Source organism: Pogona vitticeps, chromosome 4 (genome assembly GCF_051106095.1).
Source record: "Pogona vitticeps strain Pit_001003342236 chromosome 4, PviZW2.1, whole genome shotgun sequence".
NCBI classification, from domain to species: domain Eukaryota; kingdom Metazoa; phylum Chordata; class Lepidosauria; order Squamata; family Agamidae; genus Pogona; species Pogona vitticeps.
The window spans coordinates 202,945,229-202,963,151 of record NC_135786.1 but is presented as its reverse complement, the minus strand read 5'-3'; the positions used below and the strand labels follow the sequence as shown (position 1 = coordinate 202,963,151).

The window sequence follows — 17,923 nt, the reverse complement described above, 5'->3', positions numbered from 1 at the left end:
CCTAGGAATATTTTTTCTAGAATACATTTTGCTAACAGGTGATCAATGTGAGGATATATCAAAAAGTCTTTGTATGTATTTTTTTTGTTTTCAAAAATGTCAATAGTACATTAAAACAATGATTTATATACCTCACAATTGTCTGTTTTCCTAGCAGATAATAAGAAGAGGCACAAAGACTTTGTAATATATCCTTTCAGAAAGGCGGTGGGGGGAGGAATATATGGGGGATTGAAAAAATACATATCTAAAAACAGAACTCTGCATTTCTAATATGATGATGATTATGAAGATGATGATGTACAGTAACATGTCTGGGGAGCACTGTCTCTGTGGTGCTTTGTGGGTCCACTGTATTGAAAGAGCAAGACAGGTAGTAAGGTCGCAGAACACCTGCAAAAGAGCTCTCATATTTTATTTTAGCTAATTTCATTGGATAGAAGTTTCTTCCTTACTGAAAATTCTTGGAAAGCAAATGCTGATGTCATACAATGGTGGATGTTCAGGGTTGCTGTGTAAGTTCAAATTTAACTGTCAATTATATTGATACAATCAGCAATACTGTACTGTATTATGTTCTGATTAAGTTTAATCTGCTTTTCCAAAAGTGATTATAAAGGCTGGACTGCTTTGCATCATGCTGCCTTTGGAGGGTATACTCGCACAATGCAGGTCATTTTGAATACAAATGTGAAGGCCACAGATAAAGTGGATGAAGATGGGGTAGGTCTATGCACAGCTATAATATTGCAAAGTATTTTGAAGAGCCCCTTTATTCCGCTTCTTAAACAACCAGGACAATTACCCAGGGTGGGTTTACGTGGACCAATTTTAAAGTAAAATATCATGATGAGGTGAGGAATGGTTGTACTAGTTTCTTATGCAGAAGTGGCACAGCAAAGTGAGTGTTTAAAAGCTAGTGGATTATGACTTTGCCTCATCTCTTGCTTAAAGTATTAATTTGTTTAAAAGTATTAATGGAATTTTGGAGACCAAAAAGAAAAGGAAAAAAAAACTCTGGGGTGTAAAGTATTTACTGATAGCACCCAATAGAGTATCATGTTAAATTTTAGCAAAAACACAAGTTACAGAGAGGATGCATGGATGACCCAGTGCCTCCATATCAATATGTGTAGGGCCACTGCAGCGAGGCCTGATGTCTTTAGCAAAACATAAGGCAGCATATTCATGTAAAAGGTAGTGTTACCTTTAAACTGAAGCACTCACAGAATTAGAAGTGTAGAAATGAACAATTTCTTCTTCTGGTTGTTGTGGGTTTTTCGGGCTCTTTGGCTGTGTTCTGAAGGTTGTTCTTCCTAATGTTTCACCAGTCTCTGTGGCCGGCATCTTCAGAGGACAGCACCCAGAGCACAGAGTGCTGTCCTCTGAAGATGCCGGCCACAGAGGCTGGTGAAACTTTAGGAAGAACAACCTTCAGAACACAGCCAAAGAGCATGAAAAACCCACAACAACCATTAGATCCCAGCCGTGAAAGCCTTCACGAATTTCTTCTTTTTCTCCTCCTTCTTTTTCTTTTGCTTTAGTACAGGGGACTTTGCAAAGTATATAATAAAAATACAGTACAACACAGTATAAGAGAGATTGAATTAAACTTCTGTTCAGATTTAAAATTCTAAGATCTAAAATTCATCAAACATATCTAAACATAAACATTACTACAGTCAGTAAACTTTAAAATAAAATAGCACATCAGTGACAATGGACCCTGAGTCATAATAATTTAACTGTTAGCTTGGTTAGCTACAGAAGATACAGACTTTGTTTTTATAAAGATGGATATAAACTTTGCCATTCAAAATGTGACAATCTTGTCCTGATTGGAAAGTAACATCCTAAGTTTGTCTTGGTCAGATCTTACAGGCAATTGTTCCAAAACAGACCTCAGTAGCCTTGCATGTTTTGCTGGGAACAAAGGACAGTAAAGTATGTAATTTACCAGATTTTTGATTGATTTCTTATCATAGGAGCAGGCTCTTTCATTACGTGGAATTCCTTTGTACCAGCCTTCTAAGAAAGGAAGTGGCAGCTTATCTAGATGTGTTTTAGCAAAGAATTTTATGTGATCAAAGCTCATGAGATCAGTAAAATAAGATAGAAGGGTCGAGGGTGGAGATCTTTTTGTAAAGGGGTGCAATTCTTGAAGTGCCCAATAATCCAACATGTTTGAACAAAGAGAGATAATAGTCTTTGCTTTAATGCAAGCTTTTCTGTAGAGAAACTGAGATGCTTCACATACTTTTCTAAAAAAAAAGTCCCACAGCTGTCGGACTTACAGATTGAACCTGCGACTTGACCTTTCAATGGCCAATTACAAACAACACATACTCTAGTTTAGCCTTAAAATTCATAATAAGGAAATGAGGGAAAGGATGATAATTAGAAGAGAGAGAAGTAAGAGCAAAGGTAAATGGGAGGGAAAGTCAGTACGTGGGGGAAATACACACAATGGCTGAAATTCTGTTGCTCATCTCCATGTGCATAATAGGGATGTCATCAGCAACAGTAGCAAATCATTGCTGATTAAAGGCAAGCTGCTGGTTAAGGTGATTTCGTACATACTTTGACAGAGTTAAGTACATCCTGAAATCATTAAAGGAAGCCATTAATTAGTGGGAATTTGCTACTGGCAATGGAATCATTGCCATAGTGTAAGTAGAACTGAGTAACAGGGTTTTAATCAAAAGATTCAATTACTGGTTGTTGTGGGTCTTTCGGGCTCTTTGGCCGTGTTCTGAAGGTTGTTCTTCCTAACGTTTCGCCATTCTCTGTGGCCGGCATCTTCAGAGGACAGCAAACTGTGCTCTTGTGTAGTTTGGCTAGGGCGTGGAGTATTTATGGCTGTGAGATGGGATGATTAGTGTGTACTGTTGTGGGTGTATTGTTTTCTGTGGATGGGTGATTAGTGTGTTTTGTTGTGTGTGTATTGTTGTGATAAGGAGATTGTCTGTCACTGTGGTTGATGGTGGTGATCCCCTTGACCTTGTGGTTGGGTAGAGTTCATGACCTTTTGCATGCTGTATTTTTGAGAGCTGGGAGCCAAGTTTTGTTGAGTTTCAAACTTTCCTCTTTTTTATTGAAGTTTTTCTGGTGCTTGTGGATTTCAATGGCTTCCCTGTGCAGTCTGACATAATGATTGCTGGTGTTGTCTAGTATTTCTGTATTTTGAAATAGAATTTCATGTCCAGTTTTTTTTAGGGCATGTTCAGCTACTGCAGATTTTTCTGGTTGTTTTAGTCTGCAGTGTCTCTCATGTTCTTTGATTCTGGTGTGGATGCTTCGTTTTGTGGTTCCAATGTATACCTGGCCACAACTGCAAGGTATCCGGTATACTCCTGCAGTGGTGAGGGGGTCCCTTCTGTCCTTTGCTGACCGTAACATTTGTTGTATTTTTGTGGTGGGCTTGAATACTGTTTTTAGGTTGTGTTTTTCCAGAAATTTCCCCATGCGGTCTGTGACCCCTTTGGTGTATGGCAGAAATACTTTGTTTGTGGGTGGCTGTTTTTCTTCTTCAGTTCCGTGTTGTTTTCTTGGTTTGCTGGCTCTTGTGATTTCATTTTTGGAGTAGCCATTTGCCTGTAGGGCCCAGTTCAGGTGGTCGAGTTCAGTGTTGAGAAACTGAGCTTCACAGTTGCGATTTGCACCATCTACCAGTGTTTTGATTATGCCTCTTTTTTGCCATGGGTGGTGGTTGGAGTTTTTGTGTAAGTACCTGTCTGTGTGGGTGGGTTTTCTGTAGACCTTGTGTCCCAGTCGGAGGTCAGTTTTGCGTAGGACCATGACATCTAGGAACGGGAGTTGGCCCTCTGTTTCTTTTTCCATGGTGAATTGTATATTTGGGTGGATACTGTTGAGATGGTTGAGAAATTCTTCCAATTTTTCTTCACCGTGACTCCAGATTGTAAAGGTGTCATCCACATATCGGAACCAGACTGTGGGTGCGAGGGGTGCCGAAGCCAGGGCAAGTTTTTCAAAATGCTCCATGTAGATTCAATTACATTTGGGTTTGTAAAATTTATATTTAAATGAAATAATATTTTATATATTTTTGTTGTGGGGGATAAAGAACACAGCTCTTCATCTTGCTGCCAGAGAAGGCCATGCAAAGGCAGTTAGACTGCTTCTTGATGATGGTGCAAAAATCCTTCTGAACAAAACTGAAGCTTCTTTCCTCCATGAAGCCATACACTGTGGGCGCAAAGAAGTGGTCAATGCTGTGATCTTACATAAAAGGTAAACAATGAATGTTACATTTGTGTGTTGAATTTCTGCCAGATCTACTTTGATTGTGTTATTTACAAAATCAAGATGATTTGTTCTTTCAGCTGAAAACATTAGAGAGAGAGTTTATTGGATAAAGATTGGAAATATTTCATAAGTTTTATTTATTGTATTTATTTTTTGTATTTATATGCTGACTTTCTTCCAGAATCAGGCCTCCATTCAGAATCCTGACTCCAGCTTTAGTCCTTATTAAATTGGGGAATATTGGACTTCTTAGTGAGCATTAATGTATGATTTGCATTGTCTTTTACATCATGTAGTCAGAAGAAAATAATGCAAATAAGCCCATTTCAACCCTAGAACAACTTCCGTATTATTTGTCAATGTAGTCACACTCTTAATTTGCATTTTGCCTTTGAAGACTCACTCCTATCCATCTTTTGGTGTTCAAATATAAACCAGAAATTATTTTTCTATTTTTTATTTTTAAAATTTCATAGCGTTCCATGAAAGGTATATGCCTCTTAGTCTAAAACTAGTAAGGAGAGGCAATATAAATGGAGAGAAGTGGAGGAAAAATAGCAGAAGGAGGAAGAGTTCGAGAGGCAAGGACAACAGAATGAAACATAAGAAGAGAGTCAAAATCCTGTTGCTTGGAGCAGTAAATTGCAATAAACTGGGCCTATTGAGTCAATGGGGATTTGGTGAGTCATTTCCCCCCGGCCCCATATGTTATATTGATTCAAATGGGACTAGTTTAACTGCAAGTCACCACTGATTCCGTTAGCCTGTAGTGTGATTTACTATGCTAAGCAACAGGATTTTGGCCAATATGTCATCCAGCTTTTGATTGTGGGCAAAGAATGAGGCTTTAAGCAAGGAAGTGAAATATATTTATTTTGATAGGAAAAATTTCAGTATGAATCCAATTTTTCCAGGATTACTCTGTAATATCTCCCGTAATATCTCCCAGTTCCTTCTGCTGACATTTATAGAGTGCAGTCCTCTCAGGAAATCCTAGAAACCGCGATTACAAGTGGCCAGGGTGGTTCTGATTTAAATTTAAAAATCAGAGTTTTTCATTATTTAAATTAAAATTTTGATTCTTAAAATTTGAATCATGATTTAAATTGTGATTCAAACCAATAATTTTAAGTCCACCCTGAAATCTGCTCTGGTTGCCTATGGAAGACCCCTTTTTCCTGCAGATGATAGCAATAGTTAAGCTCATCTTGAAGTCCCTGGCATGATTTTATTTTCTGATAAAGTTGTGACACAATGCTACAGATGGTCTAGCCCAGTGGTGTCGAACTGTGGCCCTCCAGATGTTCTTGGCCTTCAACTCCCAGAAATCCTGGCCAGCAGAGGTGGTGGTGAAGGCTTCTGGGAATTGAAGTCCAAGAACATCTGGAGGGCCACAGTTCGACACCACTGGTCTAGCCTAATCATTTATCTGTTGCTGCAGCAACTTCTACAATTTAGATAGGCAACACATTATTGCTCATGCATTTAAAAATCATTTCTTAAGATATGGTAAACTATCTCTTCTTTTTTCATTACCGCAATAACTATTCTGAGCCACTTCAACTTATTTCTTTCAGATGGGAAGAGTCTATAACAGCATTTTCTCACCATTCACCTACAAATAAATTTGCTATACTGGAGATGGTTGAGCATCTTCCTGAATGTTTAAAAGTAAGACTATATACAGTGAATATTTCTAGTTGTGGTAAACATATAGGGTTGGATCTGAAAGTGCCCTTGTGGCCAGGTATACACTGGAATCACAAAACGAAGCATCCACACCAGAATCAAAGAACATGAGAGACACTGCAAATTAAAACAACTGGAAAAAATCTGTAGTAGCTGAACATGCCCTAAAACAAGCTGGACATGAAATTCTATTTCAAAATACTGAAATACTGGACAACACCAGCAATCATTATGTCAGACTGCACAGGGAAGCCATTGAAATCCACAAGCACCAGCAGAACTTCAACAAAAAAGAGGAAAACTTGAAACTCAACAAAACTTGGCTCCCAGCTCTGAAAAATACAGCGTGCAAAATGTCAACAAACTACCCAGTCACAAGGACCGGGGATCACTACACACAAAAGACCAGCTAATGACACCCATCAATCACAGTGACAGATAATCTCTCCTACTTATCACAACAATACACCCACAACAAGACACACTAATCACCCATCTCCTGAAAAGGACAAAAGCCTATCTCACAACCATAAATACTCAACTCCCAAGCAAACTACACCAGAGCACAGAGTGCTGTCCTCTGAAGATGCCGGTCACAGAGACTGGTGAAACGTTAGGAAGAACAACCTTCAGAACATGGCCAAAGAGCCCGAAAGACCCACAACAACTAGCTTTTTGAAGAATTGTTTCATGTAATCTGCACTAATCTCTTGTTGGGCAGCTTCTTTAGGTTATCTGTATTTTATTATTAAGAGAGATGGAGAAAACCATCTCCACACCATGCATAACTTTATGGAGTTCTCCCCTACCATCTCTTTTTTAATATACTCCTCTCTTTTCTCACTTTTTTCCTCTGCTGAGTACTGAGAAATAGCATAATTTTTCCTCATAAGAGAATTGCTTCAGCACCTTGAAAAATAACTGCTGGCTAACATCCTATTACTTAGTTCTATCTGCAGAATATATATTCTTGTGGACAGATAACAAGTTCCCAATTGTATTTTTTGGTGTCAACCCACTGTCTTCACTTAAGTGAGATGATCCGGGAATCATTAATAGGAGTTAATGTTAGTAATGCCTAATGTTAGTAGGTGGAGTACCTAAGCAACAGGAGTTTGGCCGTCATATGATTTATAACTATGGTGCACTTTTGCAAAACTATCTAGTGACCTGAGTTGGAAGATTTAACAATGAAATTATAGAAGAAATAGGTCCAAAATACGCACAGTATTCTTCACATAGAAAAATAGCTAATGTGTACAGATGACCCCATACAAAACATAATAAAACTGGAAACAATAACACTTTCCAAAATTTTCTGCAAAACATTAACTTCTTGATATTAATATGTAGATAGACATACTGGACATTCCCATAATGGAAGGGACCTGTAAGGCAATTGAGTCAAAACCCTCTGCTTAATGCTGGAATCCAAATCAAACTCTATCTGACAGATGACTGACTACTTTTCTCTAGCGCTGGAGTGGTCGCACCTCCCAAGGTAGCCATATTGTAGCGCTCTAACAGTTAGGACATTTTTCCTGATATCCAACCAAATCTGGGTTGCTGTAACTTGAGCTGATTATTATACAACTTGCACTCTGTGAGGACTGTTTCTGAAAATGGTCATCTTGAAACAGGTTTCCACATGGCCTTTTTGCCCATTTGCATTCATTTGAGAGTTTAAATCAGAAAAATCAATCAAATATTTAATTTTTGTGAACAACTCACTTTTTTGTGAACAAGCCACTTCAAGTCCACACTACAGAATTAAATTAACTAACCCAGGGTTTTCAAAGTGGTAGCTTAGTTAGTCTGTGCAACCCTATCAGACAAGAAACAAAACAAAATATAGGCAGAAGTAGAAGGAAAAAATGACAAAAATGCTGTGGGCTTGATCCAAGAAAGTTTAAGGTGCAACAACTTTTTTCTTCTTTGTTGTTTTGTTTTGTTTCTTGACTAGTATAATTCAGGATTATTGTTCTATGTTACTGAATACTCTGTGTTTTTTTTAAAGCTGGACTTGGTTACATAATACCCTTAAATTATCTTAGAGTACTGAATTTCTTTTCTTTCTCTCTCTAAGTTAGTTTTCGATAACTGCATTATTGAATCTTCTGAGGAGAAGACTTCCAGAGACTTCTGTGTAAGTTGAAACCAACGTTCTGTATAATGCCATATTTTAGAGTAGCTAAACCATGTAGGCCAGAATATGGTTGGTTTTTCTCATGCACATAACAGTCCATTGCACATGTGGTTCTTCTTTTCTGCCATGCACAAGAAGTACTCACTATTCCATTGTGAATGTGAAGACTCTGTTGCTGTGAATGGGGTGATCTCTGAACCAGAGATCACCCCATTCAACTGTGCATGGTTCACATGCAACTGTGAATTGTTCACAATTGCATGGTTCACATGCAACTGTGAACTAGAGATTGCGCAGAATGTATTGGGCAGTCATGTCTGTAGAGGCATTGCACTTTGTGTTTCACAACAAGGAATTTTTTATCAGTAGGAAAGATAAGTCTGGATAAATGGAAATTTATGCTGAACTAACATATGAGCCAAACTGGGTCATACTAACCCATATTTAATGATATATCATTCAGGGAATAGTGTTTCAACTATCCTTTAATTGGCATTCATCCAAGATAGCCACTACAGTCATACATTCTGCTAAGCTGCTATTTGGCGTGCATTGAATGAAAAGGAGGAAACAGCACTAAGCCTTGCGTCATCCCTTTATGTTTATTTTCTGGCTGGGACGAATTTGAAGACTTTTTGTTAAACTGCAACGTACCATTTCATCTGGAACCAGACATACTCTTACCTATGGTCATTTAAACAAGACAGCTTCAGTAACTATGGTTTAAGGTTGGCTTGTAAGAAACAATTCATGACCTAATAAAATTAACTTGTACTATTAGTTTCTATTAACATAATTTTAATGTTAATCTAGAGGTGACAAACTACAATAAGCAAAAAGCTTCTCAACTCCTCCCAGATATGGGAGGTAGATGGAAAGGGTAATGCATGAGCACAAGCAATGCTGTGATCAGTTTTTGTACATTCACATCATAATAAGCTATGGTTTAACATAACATGTAAATCTACCCAACATATTACCGTAGTTGTCTTCTGTACTGAATGCTCCAAATGGAAAATATAACAATGATTTACACAATGGAGTAGGAATATTTTATCTAATTTAGAGGAACTTGTTAAAGTAACTCAATTTCTCATGAGTATGAAGGCTTTCAGACTTTTTTTGGCAGAATATGCTGTGGGGTTGGAGTCAGTGAAATGAAGACTCAGGAGGTCTGGGTTCAAATCCCAACATGGCCATGGAAACGTACTGGGAGCTGGTAATAATAAACCACTCATTGAACATCTCACATACCTTGGAAATTGTATGAGGTTGCTATAAGTTGGAACTTTATGACGTATACAGTGAATAAAGCAAAAAAGCAAAGCGTGCTGCTTATATACTGCCCCATAGTGTTTAAAGCACTCTCTAGGTGGTTTACAATTTAATTATGCAGGCTACACATTGCCCTCCCAGCAACCTGGGTACTCAATTTACTAACCTTGGAAGGATGAGTGAACTTCAAGCTGTATATCAGGGATTGAACCCGGGTCATGAGCAAAGTTTTGGCTGCAGTATTGCAGTTTAATCACTATGCCACAAGGCTTCTTGTAACAACAAAGTAAAAGCAAGGCAAAATGTGCTGCTTATATACCGCCCCATAGTGTTTAAAACACTTTCTGGGTGGTTTACAATTATGCAGACTAGACATTGCCCCACCCCAGCGAGCTGGCTACCTATTTTACCAACCTCGGAAGAACAGTAGGCTGAATCAACCTTGAGCCACCTACCTGGGATTGAACCCTGGGTCATGAACACAGTCTTATCTACAGTACCACAAGGCTCTAGTAACAACAAAGATGTGGGTAATGGACAAAAGAACAGACAGTGAAAACAACATGTGATCTATCAAGGATGTTGATATGTATGCCTGCAATTTGTCAGAACTATTGCTTCTTAATTGCTGGTAAACAGGCACACACTTCTTTTTGTTTCTGAGCTTTTAACAGTGTACTTACACCTTTTCTATGTTTCTGTAAATATCATACAAGAATATGCTATTTAGTTTGTTTTTACAATTGAACTAAGATATTCATGGTTCACACTTCCATAGGTTGAATATAACTTTCGGTATCTTCAGTGCCCACTGAAGCTTACCAAGAAAATAAAAGAAGACGATGAAATATTTTATGAGCCACTTCACACTCTAAATGTAAGCTATGTTAATGTGATTTCAGACCTACTGTGTGTGTTTTCTTTTTCTTTTCTTTTCTTTTGACATTGCAGCTAATTGAGGCGATATAGTTGCTGCCACTCACAGAAGCAACATGTATGCTTTCCTGTGTTCCTGTTTGCTTATGTAAAGTGGCCCTTTGATGGGTTTGGGCAGTTATTTCCATGCTGGTCAGACTCCTAATTTGGAGATTCTTTCTCTGCTGTAACCAGAAAGAGCTCATCTGGATCCAGATCCTGAGGGGAAAATGGGGGGTATCAAGATCTTTCCCAATATTAATATCTCAGTCCAGAGCAGAGTAAACATGGAAAAGACCTCACTGTTGTATATGTCTTTAAAATAATATCTGCTTGGGTGTATGCGCACCTGCACATATGCAAATCTACATGAATGCACACATGTCTGCATTTGCACAGGCATCAACCAGGGTACATGAGAAAGTAATCATGAGTTATAATACTGCTTTGCACATAATTCAGTATACAGCTAACATATTGGCATCTTGTTTTCTTCTAGGCCATGGTACGACATAATCGTGTTGAACTGCTCAGCCATCCAGTCTGCACAGAATATTTACTCATGAAATGGTATGTACTATTGTTACTAAGATTTCAGTTTTCTCATTTAGAAATGGTTTTACTCTAATTAGTTTCAGTGGTGGAAAGATTTTAAAGATAAAACTCATTTTGTGACAGGAGATTCTAGTTGATGGAAAAGATACACCGGAATTTAAAGAACCCTATAACTTAAAACGACAGCTACAAGCAAATAACCTAAACATTAGTTATTTGTTGTTGTTATGTGTTTGCAAGTTGCTTCTGAGCTATGGCAAGTCTAGTGGAGTTTTCATAGTGTGGGAGATGTTCAAAGAATGGTTTGCTGTTGTCTCACAGGAACACACATGCATGCGTGTACACACACACACACACACCACATTCATACTTGCACACACACCATGAGTTTCCATGAGCAGGCATTGCAACCTATGTCTTTTAGTCCTAGTCTGACACTCTGTCCACTAAACCACACTGCCTCTAAAGCATCACTGATTTTATTTTTATGCTTTTAATTTAAGGAAAAGACCTAACCTGAAAATAATCCCTAGTAGGATTTTTCAGGATGCTCGTAATATAAACCCTACCCCAAAAATAAGCCCCAGTTAAGTGAAACCCCTCCCTCCAACAGGGACTCATTGTGCAGCAACCAGAAGAAGATGACATGATTGTATTTGAATAAATGTAGATTGTTGTACATGAAAATAAAAAAAATAAGAAATCCCCTGAAAAGAAGCCTTAATGCATTTTTGGAGAAAAGATTAATATAAGACCCTGTCTTATTTTTGGTACTTATTTTAAAATAGGGTACTTTAGGCTTTGCTTCTCCCTAGTGAAAGGGAAAAAATGATCCTTTTGTAGCACTATGAAACCCACTTTTCATTAAAATTTTTCTTTATAGGATGGCCTATGGGTTCAGAGCACATCTTATGAATCTTGCTGTGTATAGTCTTGGCTTAATACCTTTAACTCTACTGATCATCCACATCAATACACCAGAACAGTCTTTCAACACAACTGTTCGATCAGGACCTTTTGTTAACCAGGTATCATTTTAATTAATTACCTTGGAAAGGTGGTTGAATCCAGTAAACCTGAGGGACATGCTAGGGACATGTGACACTGGAGAATTGTTGTCTTCTTGATGGGCTTGTAGCCTTCCAAGCAGCACTTGGTTAACTAGAGTTAGAATATGGGAATACTTAGATCTTACTTTGATTTAGCAAATCATTTCTTAACTTCTTATAGGATTAGCAAAAGATTCTTGAAAATTAACACATGGTTGTCAGGCATGTAATTCTGGGGCTTTTCAAATTTTAAAGGAAATGCAATTTGTAGTTTAGTGATTTTTACTCTGTATATACTTACATCTCTGGTTCAAGTGATAAACAGTTGATGGGGTAAAGCATTCATCTAGGATTAGATACCCTATGGAAGGCAGTTGCAGATGGCCTATAAATAAATGCAAACATTAAAGCTGGAGTTCATACCTCAAATTTATAGTGGATGCAGCTCTTGAAGGCAAAATATAGTTCAGAAGATTTTCTTTAGCGATACAGAACTTGCTAATATCTACCATGCGAAGTACAGTTGGCAACATCCCATGTCACTCAAATAGTATCAGGAGTGTCTTTTGTTACATTAATCCTCTTACAATGTGTTTTGTTCTTCCTTTGCTTTTTCAGAATTCATATTTCATAAAAGTGTGTATGAGCTTGGTTTTTGTCATGAGTGTATTTGGAATTTGCAAAGAAATAATACAACTAATCCAACAGGTATATGCAACTATTGTGACCTTTTGCATTTCTTGAAGTGTTTTTAGTATGTAGTTAAACTGCTGTCGTCTTGAAGGAAAATACTCTTTCATTGTGATACAGAAATAATATGATGATCTATCTGTTTTAACTGATGAATAGTAATATTTACTATGTTTATATTCTAGAAATTGAAATATTTGTTGGATTATTCCAATCTCCTTGACTGGACAATTTATACTACAAGCATCATTTTTGTATCATCTTTATTTATTAGTCTCCCAAGTCAATTACAGTGGGAGTGTGGTGCAATTGCTATATTCTTGTCTTGGATGAACTTTTTATTGTATTTGCAAAGGTAAGCCATAGTGCTAATCCTCCAAGATTGCATCTGTAATGTCTAATACAGAATATTTCTGCATATGTTATATTGAAATATAAGTTTATTTAATAAATTAGAATGGTTAAGTTAATGAATTTACATCAGTAGGACCATTTATTGTAAGCTGCAAGTTATTGTATTGTAGGTCATATTTTACTGTGTTCTGTGCTTACAGAGCAGTTTAAATTTTATTGGAAGACCTTGAAAAATATTAGGGCTCCAAAATATCAAGTACACAAGTATCACTGGTATCTTAAAATCTAGATCCTCTTGCCAAGGAATTCAGAGATGAATGAGTTATCTCCAACTAATACTGGACTGATTTGTAATTAAGCTGAAGTTAAATCTCAGCTCAGTAAATAATTTAGTGCATAGCTAACCAGTCCAGATTCCCTGGAATATTTCTTCAGGGCAGCTTTGTTCAGCCAGGATTTGCATTGAAAAGTTATTTGGAGGAAACAGCAGTTCTGCATGTCTAGGGTCTCACACATCATGGGTTGATTTGGGCTGCAGTAGTGCCCTGTGTGGAGTGGAATTCTGCCTTACAGTTCCAGTGTTCATGGATTCAAAGTGTCCATTTACTAGGGATACTGGGAAAACTCATAGTCCTCTTCCCACCCCCCAGCTTTTGAAATATACGTGCTGCTGGAGTTATAATACTCATTTCAATAGATGGCAAGGATGAATAGGTGAATGAGGCAGTAGCATGTTACTGGCATTTCTGCCAAGGAAGCTCAGGTGATACCACTTCAAAAAGTGAGGATTCAATAGAGGCAGAATCCTTTGGTTCCTCACTGGATTCCAAAAATATTGCTGCTGAAGGAGAAAGCGATTTCCTTAGTATACGTATTATCGGTTACATCCATTTTTATAGAAGTGGATATCCATCAGGGAATGGGACTCTTGTCCTCTTCTGCCCTAAAGGTCCCTCCTTGCATATCTCAAATACCATAAGGGCACATGGAAGCTGCAATGGAAAGGGGAAATAAGCTCTTGTTGTTTCCATTGGTGCCACCGCATTTCGTTTTCATGGGTGAGACCATGCCATCAGCAAAATTTAGTTGACCGAACTTCATACCTAAATTTTCATACCTGGCTTGGAACAGTGTTAGGTGAGAAAGAAAATGCAGCTCATCACTATAAACTTAGAAATACTTCATAGCAGAATATTATTCCTGCTACTAGGAAATCAATGTCATGTATGCATCCCCAACCTCCTGCATTTAATAAATAATGTTAATCATTATGTTTTCATGTATATCTTCTTAGATTTGAAAATTATGGAATATATGTTGTGATGTTTTGGGAAATTTTGAGGACTTTGATCCGGATCAGCGTTGTGTTCTTCTTCTTGATGTTAGCCTTTGGGCTTAGCTTCCATGTTCTTCTCGGTTCACAGGTTTGAAATGCCTCCATTATTTTGTTTTCTTTCAGAGAAAATACAGAATTTCATGTTACATAAATGCTGATCCAGAAAAGAATAGTGCAGTAACAACTCTTGTGTGTTTGTCACTTGTTCAAAAAACCTGGAAGTAATGAGTGTCACTAAGGTGTAAATAAATTTCTTTCAAGCATTTTAAATGCAATTTGCTGGAAGGAAATTGAATATTTAAACCAATATTTCTCTTATTTTTTTAATAAAAAATCTTAGTTAATCACATTGATTGTTATGTAACCCTGCAGCTTTACAGATTTTTTTTATCCTGTTTTATTGCAATTATTATGATTGGCCTATATCCAGAATTCTCAGCTTTCTGGTTAGGTTTTGAAGGTACACAGGGAGACAGCAAAGGAAAGAAGAAATCACCCCTTTCATAGGTCAACTGACAGAAATAGTTCTACCAACAGGATAAATTGCATATAAATAAATGAGATATGCAGCTACCTACAAAGAGCATTCTGTAAATGCCTTTAAATAAATGGGCAAGCTTCTGTTGGAGTGCTTTGGACTTAATGTATCCTGCAAGTCACATGCATGTTCAACAATAGTCAATTGCAGGGTGGATTTGATTTAAATCAAATCAATTTAAGTCATGGTTTAAATTTTTAAAAATTGTATTTTTTACGATATAATTTGTACTTGTTTTTTTAATTTAAATCAATCTTTTTTTCAAAAATCATTTATTTGAATCTACCCTGGTCAATGGCCATTTCTCTGATTTCCATTAAAAAAAAGAATAACATTTGAGTGGTGCTTTATTTGTATAAATTATGGGGAGAAATAGAGATTATATGTGTGTTTGTGTTTATCTTTCTGTCTACAACTAGAATGATTAGCACACAATGCCATGACTGATGTCTTTTATCTCTAATTTTTTCTTTTGTTTTAGGAAACATATAGCACTCCATACCTTTCTGTAATGCAGACATTTGCCATGATGCTAGGAGATATCAATTATCGTGATGCCTTCCTTGAGCCGCTGCTCACTAAGAGACTGCCTTATCCATTACTGAGTTTTCTCATACTTATTATCTTCTCTCTACTGATTCCAATTCTCCTTATGAACTTATTGGTAAGAAATATTTAATACCGATTACTGAGGTAGACTTATTGCATAGATTTTTTCCCTAATGCAGAAAAGGAGAAATATTGATGGGTTTATGGGTTTTGTTATACGTACACAGCAGCTCAGGAAATGTTTGTCTTTTAGTCACAGTATATTTACTGCATCATAGGAAGCTGCCTTTTACTCTGTGTCTGGAAAATACAATTCTTGAGTGGCTGTATTGACTGAAGGATTTTGGAAGTATAGTTCTAGAATGTGACTTTTCGAAGCTTATATCTGCTGAAATTTTCCAGTTAACCAACCATAGTCCACACTTTGTGCCCATCTCTATTTGCTACCTACATACCTGATCAGAAAAGTAACATGTCAAAACTATTGAATCACAGTCAACCATAATATGTACATTTCAAGGCTTTGATTATATTGTTGTAAAGACTGGTTCCTCCCTTTACAAGCAAGAGCCAGAGAATTCAGATATGCAAGGATACAACCTTTGGTCCAACAGGCATGCAACTGTTCTCAGAAATATCTGTACAAACAGGATTAGCAAGAAGAGAAACCTTTGCTCTCCTCATTTAAATTCTAATGGGGGTGCCCTTGATGCAGAGCCAGTTTCCTTTGGGATCAATGGGGATCAATTCCATTGATTCATTGGTAAGGGCTGCTTCTGATAAAATGAATCCTGTTCTCTTAGGTTTCTCATTAAATCACTATTTAAAATATCTGGCTGCTTGTGTTTGTCTATTTTTAATTATAATTGGATGAATGCTTTAACAGGGTTTTTAACATTCACTATATTGTAGCACTTTCCATATTTCCTGCCCATATTTTTTAAATTATTGTGTTGATTTTGCTTTTTCAGATAATTACTTGTTACTCTTATTACTTGTTACTTAATTTCTGTGTAAATAAATATTTCACATCAGTGAAAAATAGCATTGTAATAGTGTGCTGGGTGGTAGCCTTTAAATACCAAGTTCTTTATGTGTTTGAGAATAATTAGTTCCTGTTACAATTTTTTTTATGAGGAGCAGAACTGAAATGTGGGGAGAAAAACATGATAATCCTAATGAGTGTTGATTCTACTTTGTATTTTATAGATTGGTTTGGCTGTTGGGGACATTGCAGAGGTGCAAAAGTTTGCAGCACTGAAAAGAATAGCAATGCAGGTTAGTGACATACATTATAAGCTAAACCTGCTGGATTACTTAAGATCTGCTAGGGAGGTCCTCCTCTGTGTCCTATTTATTTTTTTATTTTTATTTATTTGATTTGTATCCCGCCCATCTGGTAGGTCAGTACCACTCTGAGAATTTGTCATGTGGAAATACAGGGGAGGGCTTTTTCTCCTGTAGCACTTGAGCTATGGAATTCCTTCTTCTCGGAGGCTTGGTTGCTACTGACATTGACATCATTTCAGCACTAAGTCAAGATGTACTTATGCATTAGAGTCTTTGGGGAAGAAGGATCGTGGCCTGTGCAGGCTTTAGTGCAATGTTTTTAATGTTTGAGTGTTTTAATTTTCTCTTTTTTTGGTTTTAAATTGTTTTCAGTATCTTTTTTAAAAATTATATAGCTTTGTAACTCTTCCTGAGCTCCCATGATATAGAATGGGCTATTCTTCTTCTTGTTTTTCAAAAACTCTAGGCACAGCCAAAATTATAAAAACATTGATTGATATTAACAGATACAAGTTTTAATCCAAAACCTAAGTATCTGTTAAATATAAATGTATTTAATGTGTTCGCGAAGGCTTTCACGGCCAGGATCTAATGGTTTTTGTGGGTTTTTCAGGCTCTTTGGCCGTGTTCTGAAGGTTGTTCTTCCTAACGTTTTGCCAGTCTCTGTGGCCGGCATCTTCAGAGGACAGCACTCTGTGCTCTGGACAGAGTGCTGTCCTCTGAAGATGCCGGCCACAGAGACTGGCAAAACGTTAGGAAGAACAACCTTCAGAACATGGCCAAAGAGCCCGAAAAACCCACAACAACCATAAATGTATTTCTTTGAGAGGCAAGATGTTTTGATTGCTAGGTCTCTGTATTTTGTTAGTTTTTCCAATTCTTTATTTTAAATTCTGGCATCCTCTGGAATTGCAATGTCTATTATTATTATTATTATTATTATTATTATTATTATTATTATTATTATTATTATTATTATTATTATTATTATTATTATTATTATTATTATTATTATTATTATTATTATTATTATTATTATTATTATTATTATTAAAAACAGGCAAAGTCTTCCCCAACCAACATTACCGGTAACCTTGGTTTGGTTTGAAGTAAGTCAAGCCATTTTCCAAATACCTTGGTTGGCACTGAGGCAATCCACACCACGTGGAAGTACAGTAGACCTCCAGTTATGAAATAGACAGGGCCAGATCCTTTTTCTGACTTTTAGTGAGCTTCTCAATATCAGCTTCCTCTCACCTGCTTATTTCCCA

The 17,923-nt window shown here is 37.0% G+C and overlaps 1 protein-coding gene across 1 annotated transcript in view; it reads left to right on the top strand.

Moving 5' to 3' along the window:
- Positions 1–17,923, top strand: part of TRPA1 (transient receptor potential cation channel subfamily A member 1) — a 42,006-nt gene that overhangs the window by 12,827 nt on the left and 11,256 nt on the right. Inside the window, exons 13-24 of the mRNA XM_078393836.1 lie at positions 609–723; positions 4,085–4,251; positions 5,844–5,937; positions 8,042–8,101; positions 10,155–10,253; positions 10,791–10,861; positions 11,730–11,874; positions 12,514–12,603; positions 12,771–12,940; positions 14,234–14,363; positions 15,295–15,477; positions 16,572–16,640. Of these exons, the coding sequence (XP_078249962.1) occupies positions 609–723; positions 4,085–4,251; positions 5,844–5,937; positions 8,042–8,101; positions 10,155–10,253; positions 10,791–10,861; positions 11,730–11,874; positions 12,514–12,603; positions 12,771–12,940; positions 14,234–14,363; positions 15,295–15,477; positions 16,572–16,640 (1,393 nt within the window). The remainder of the gene's footprint in view (positions 1–608; positions 724–4,084; positions 4,252–5,843; positions 5,938–8,041; positions 8,102–10,154; positions 10,254–10,790; positions 10,862–11,729; positions 11,875–12,513; positions 12,604–12,770; positions 12,941–14,233; positions 14,364–15,294; positions 15,478–16,571; positions 16,641–17,923) is intronic.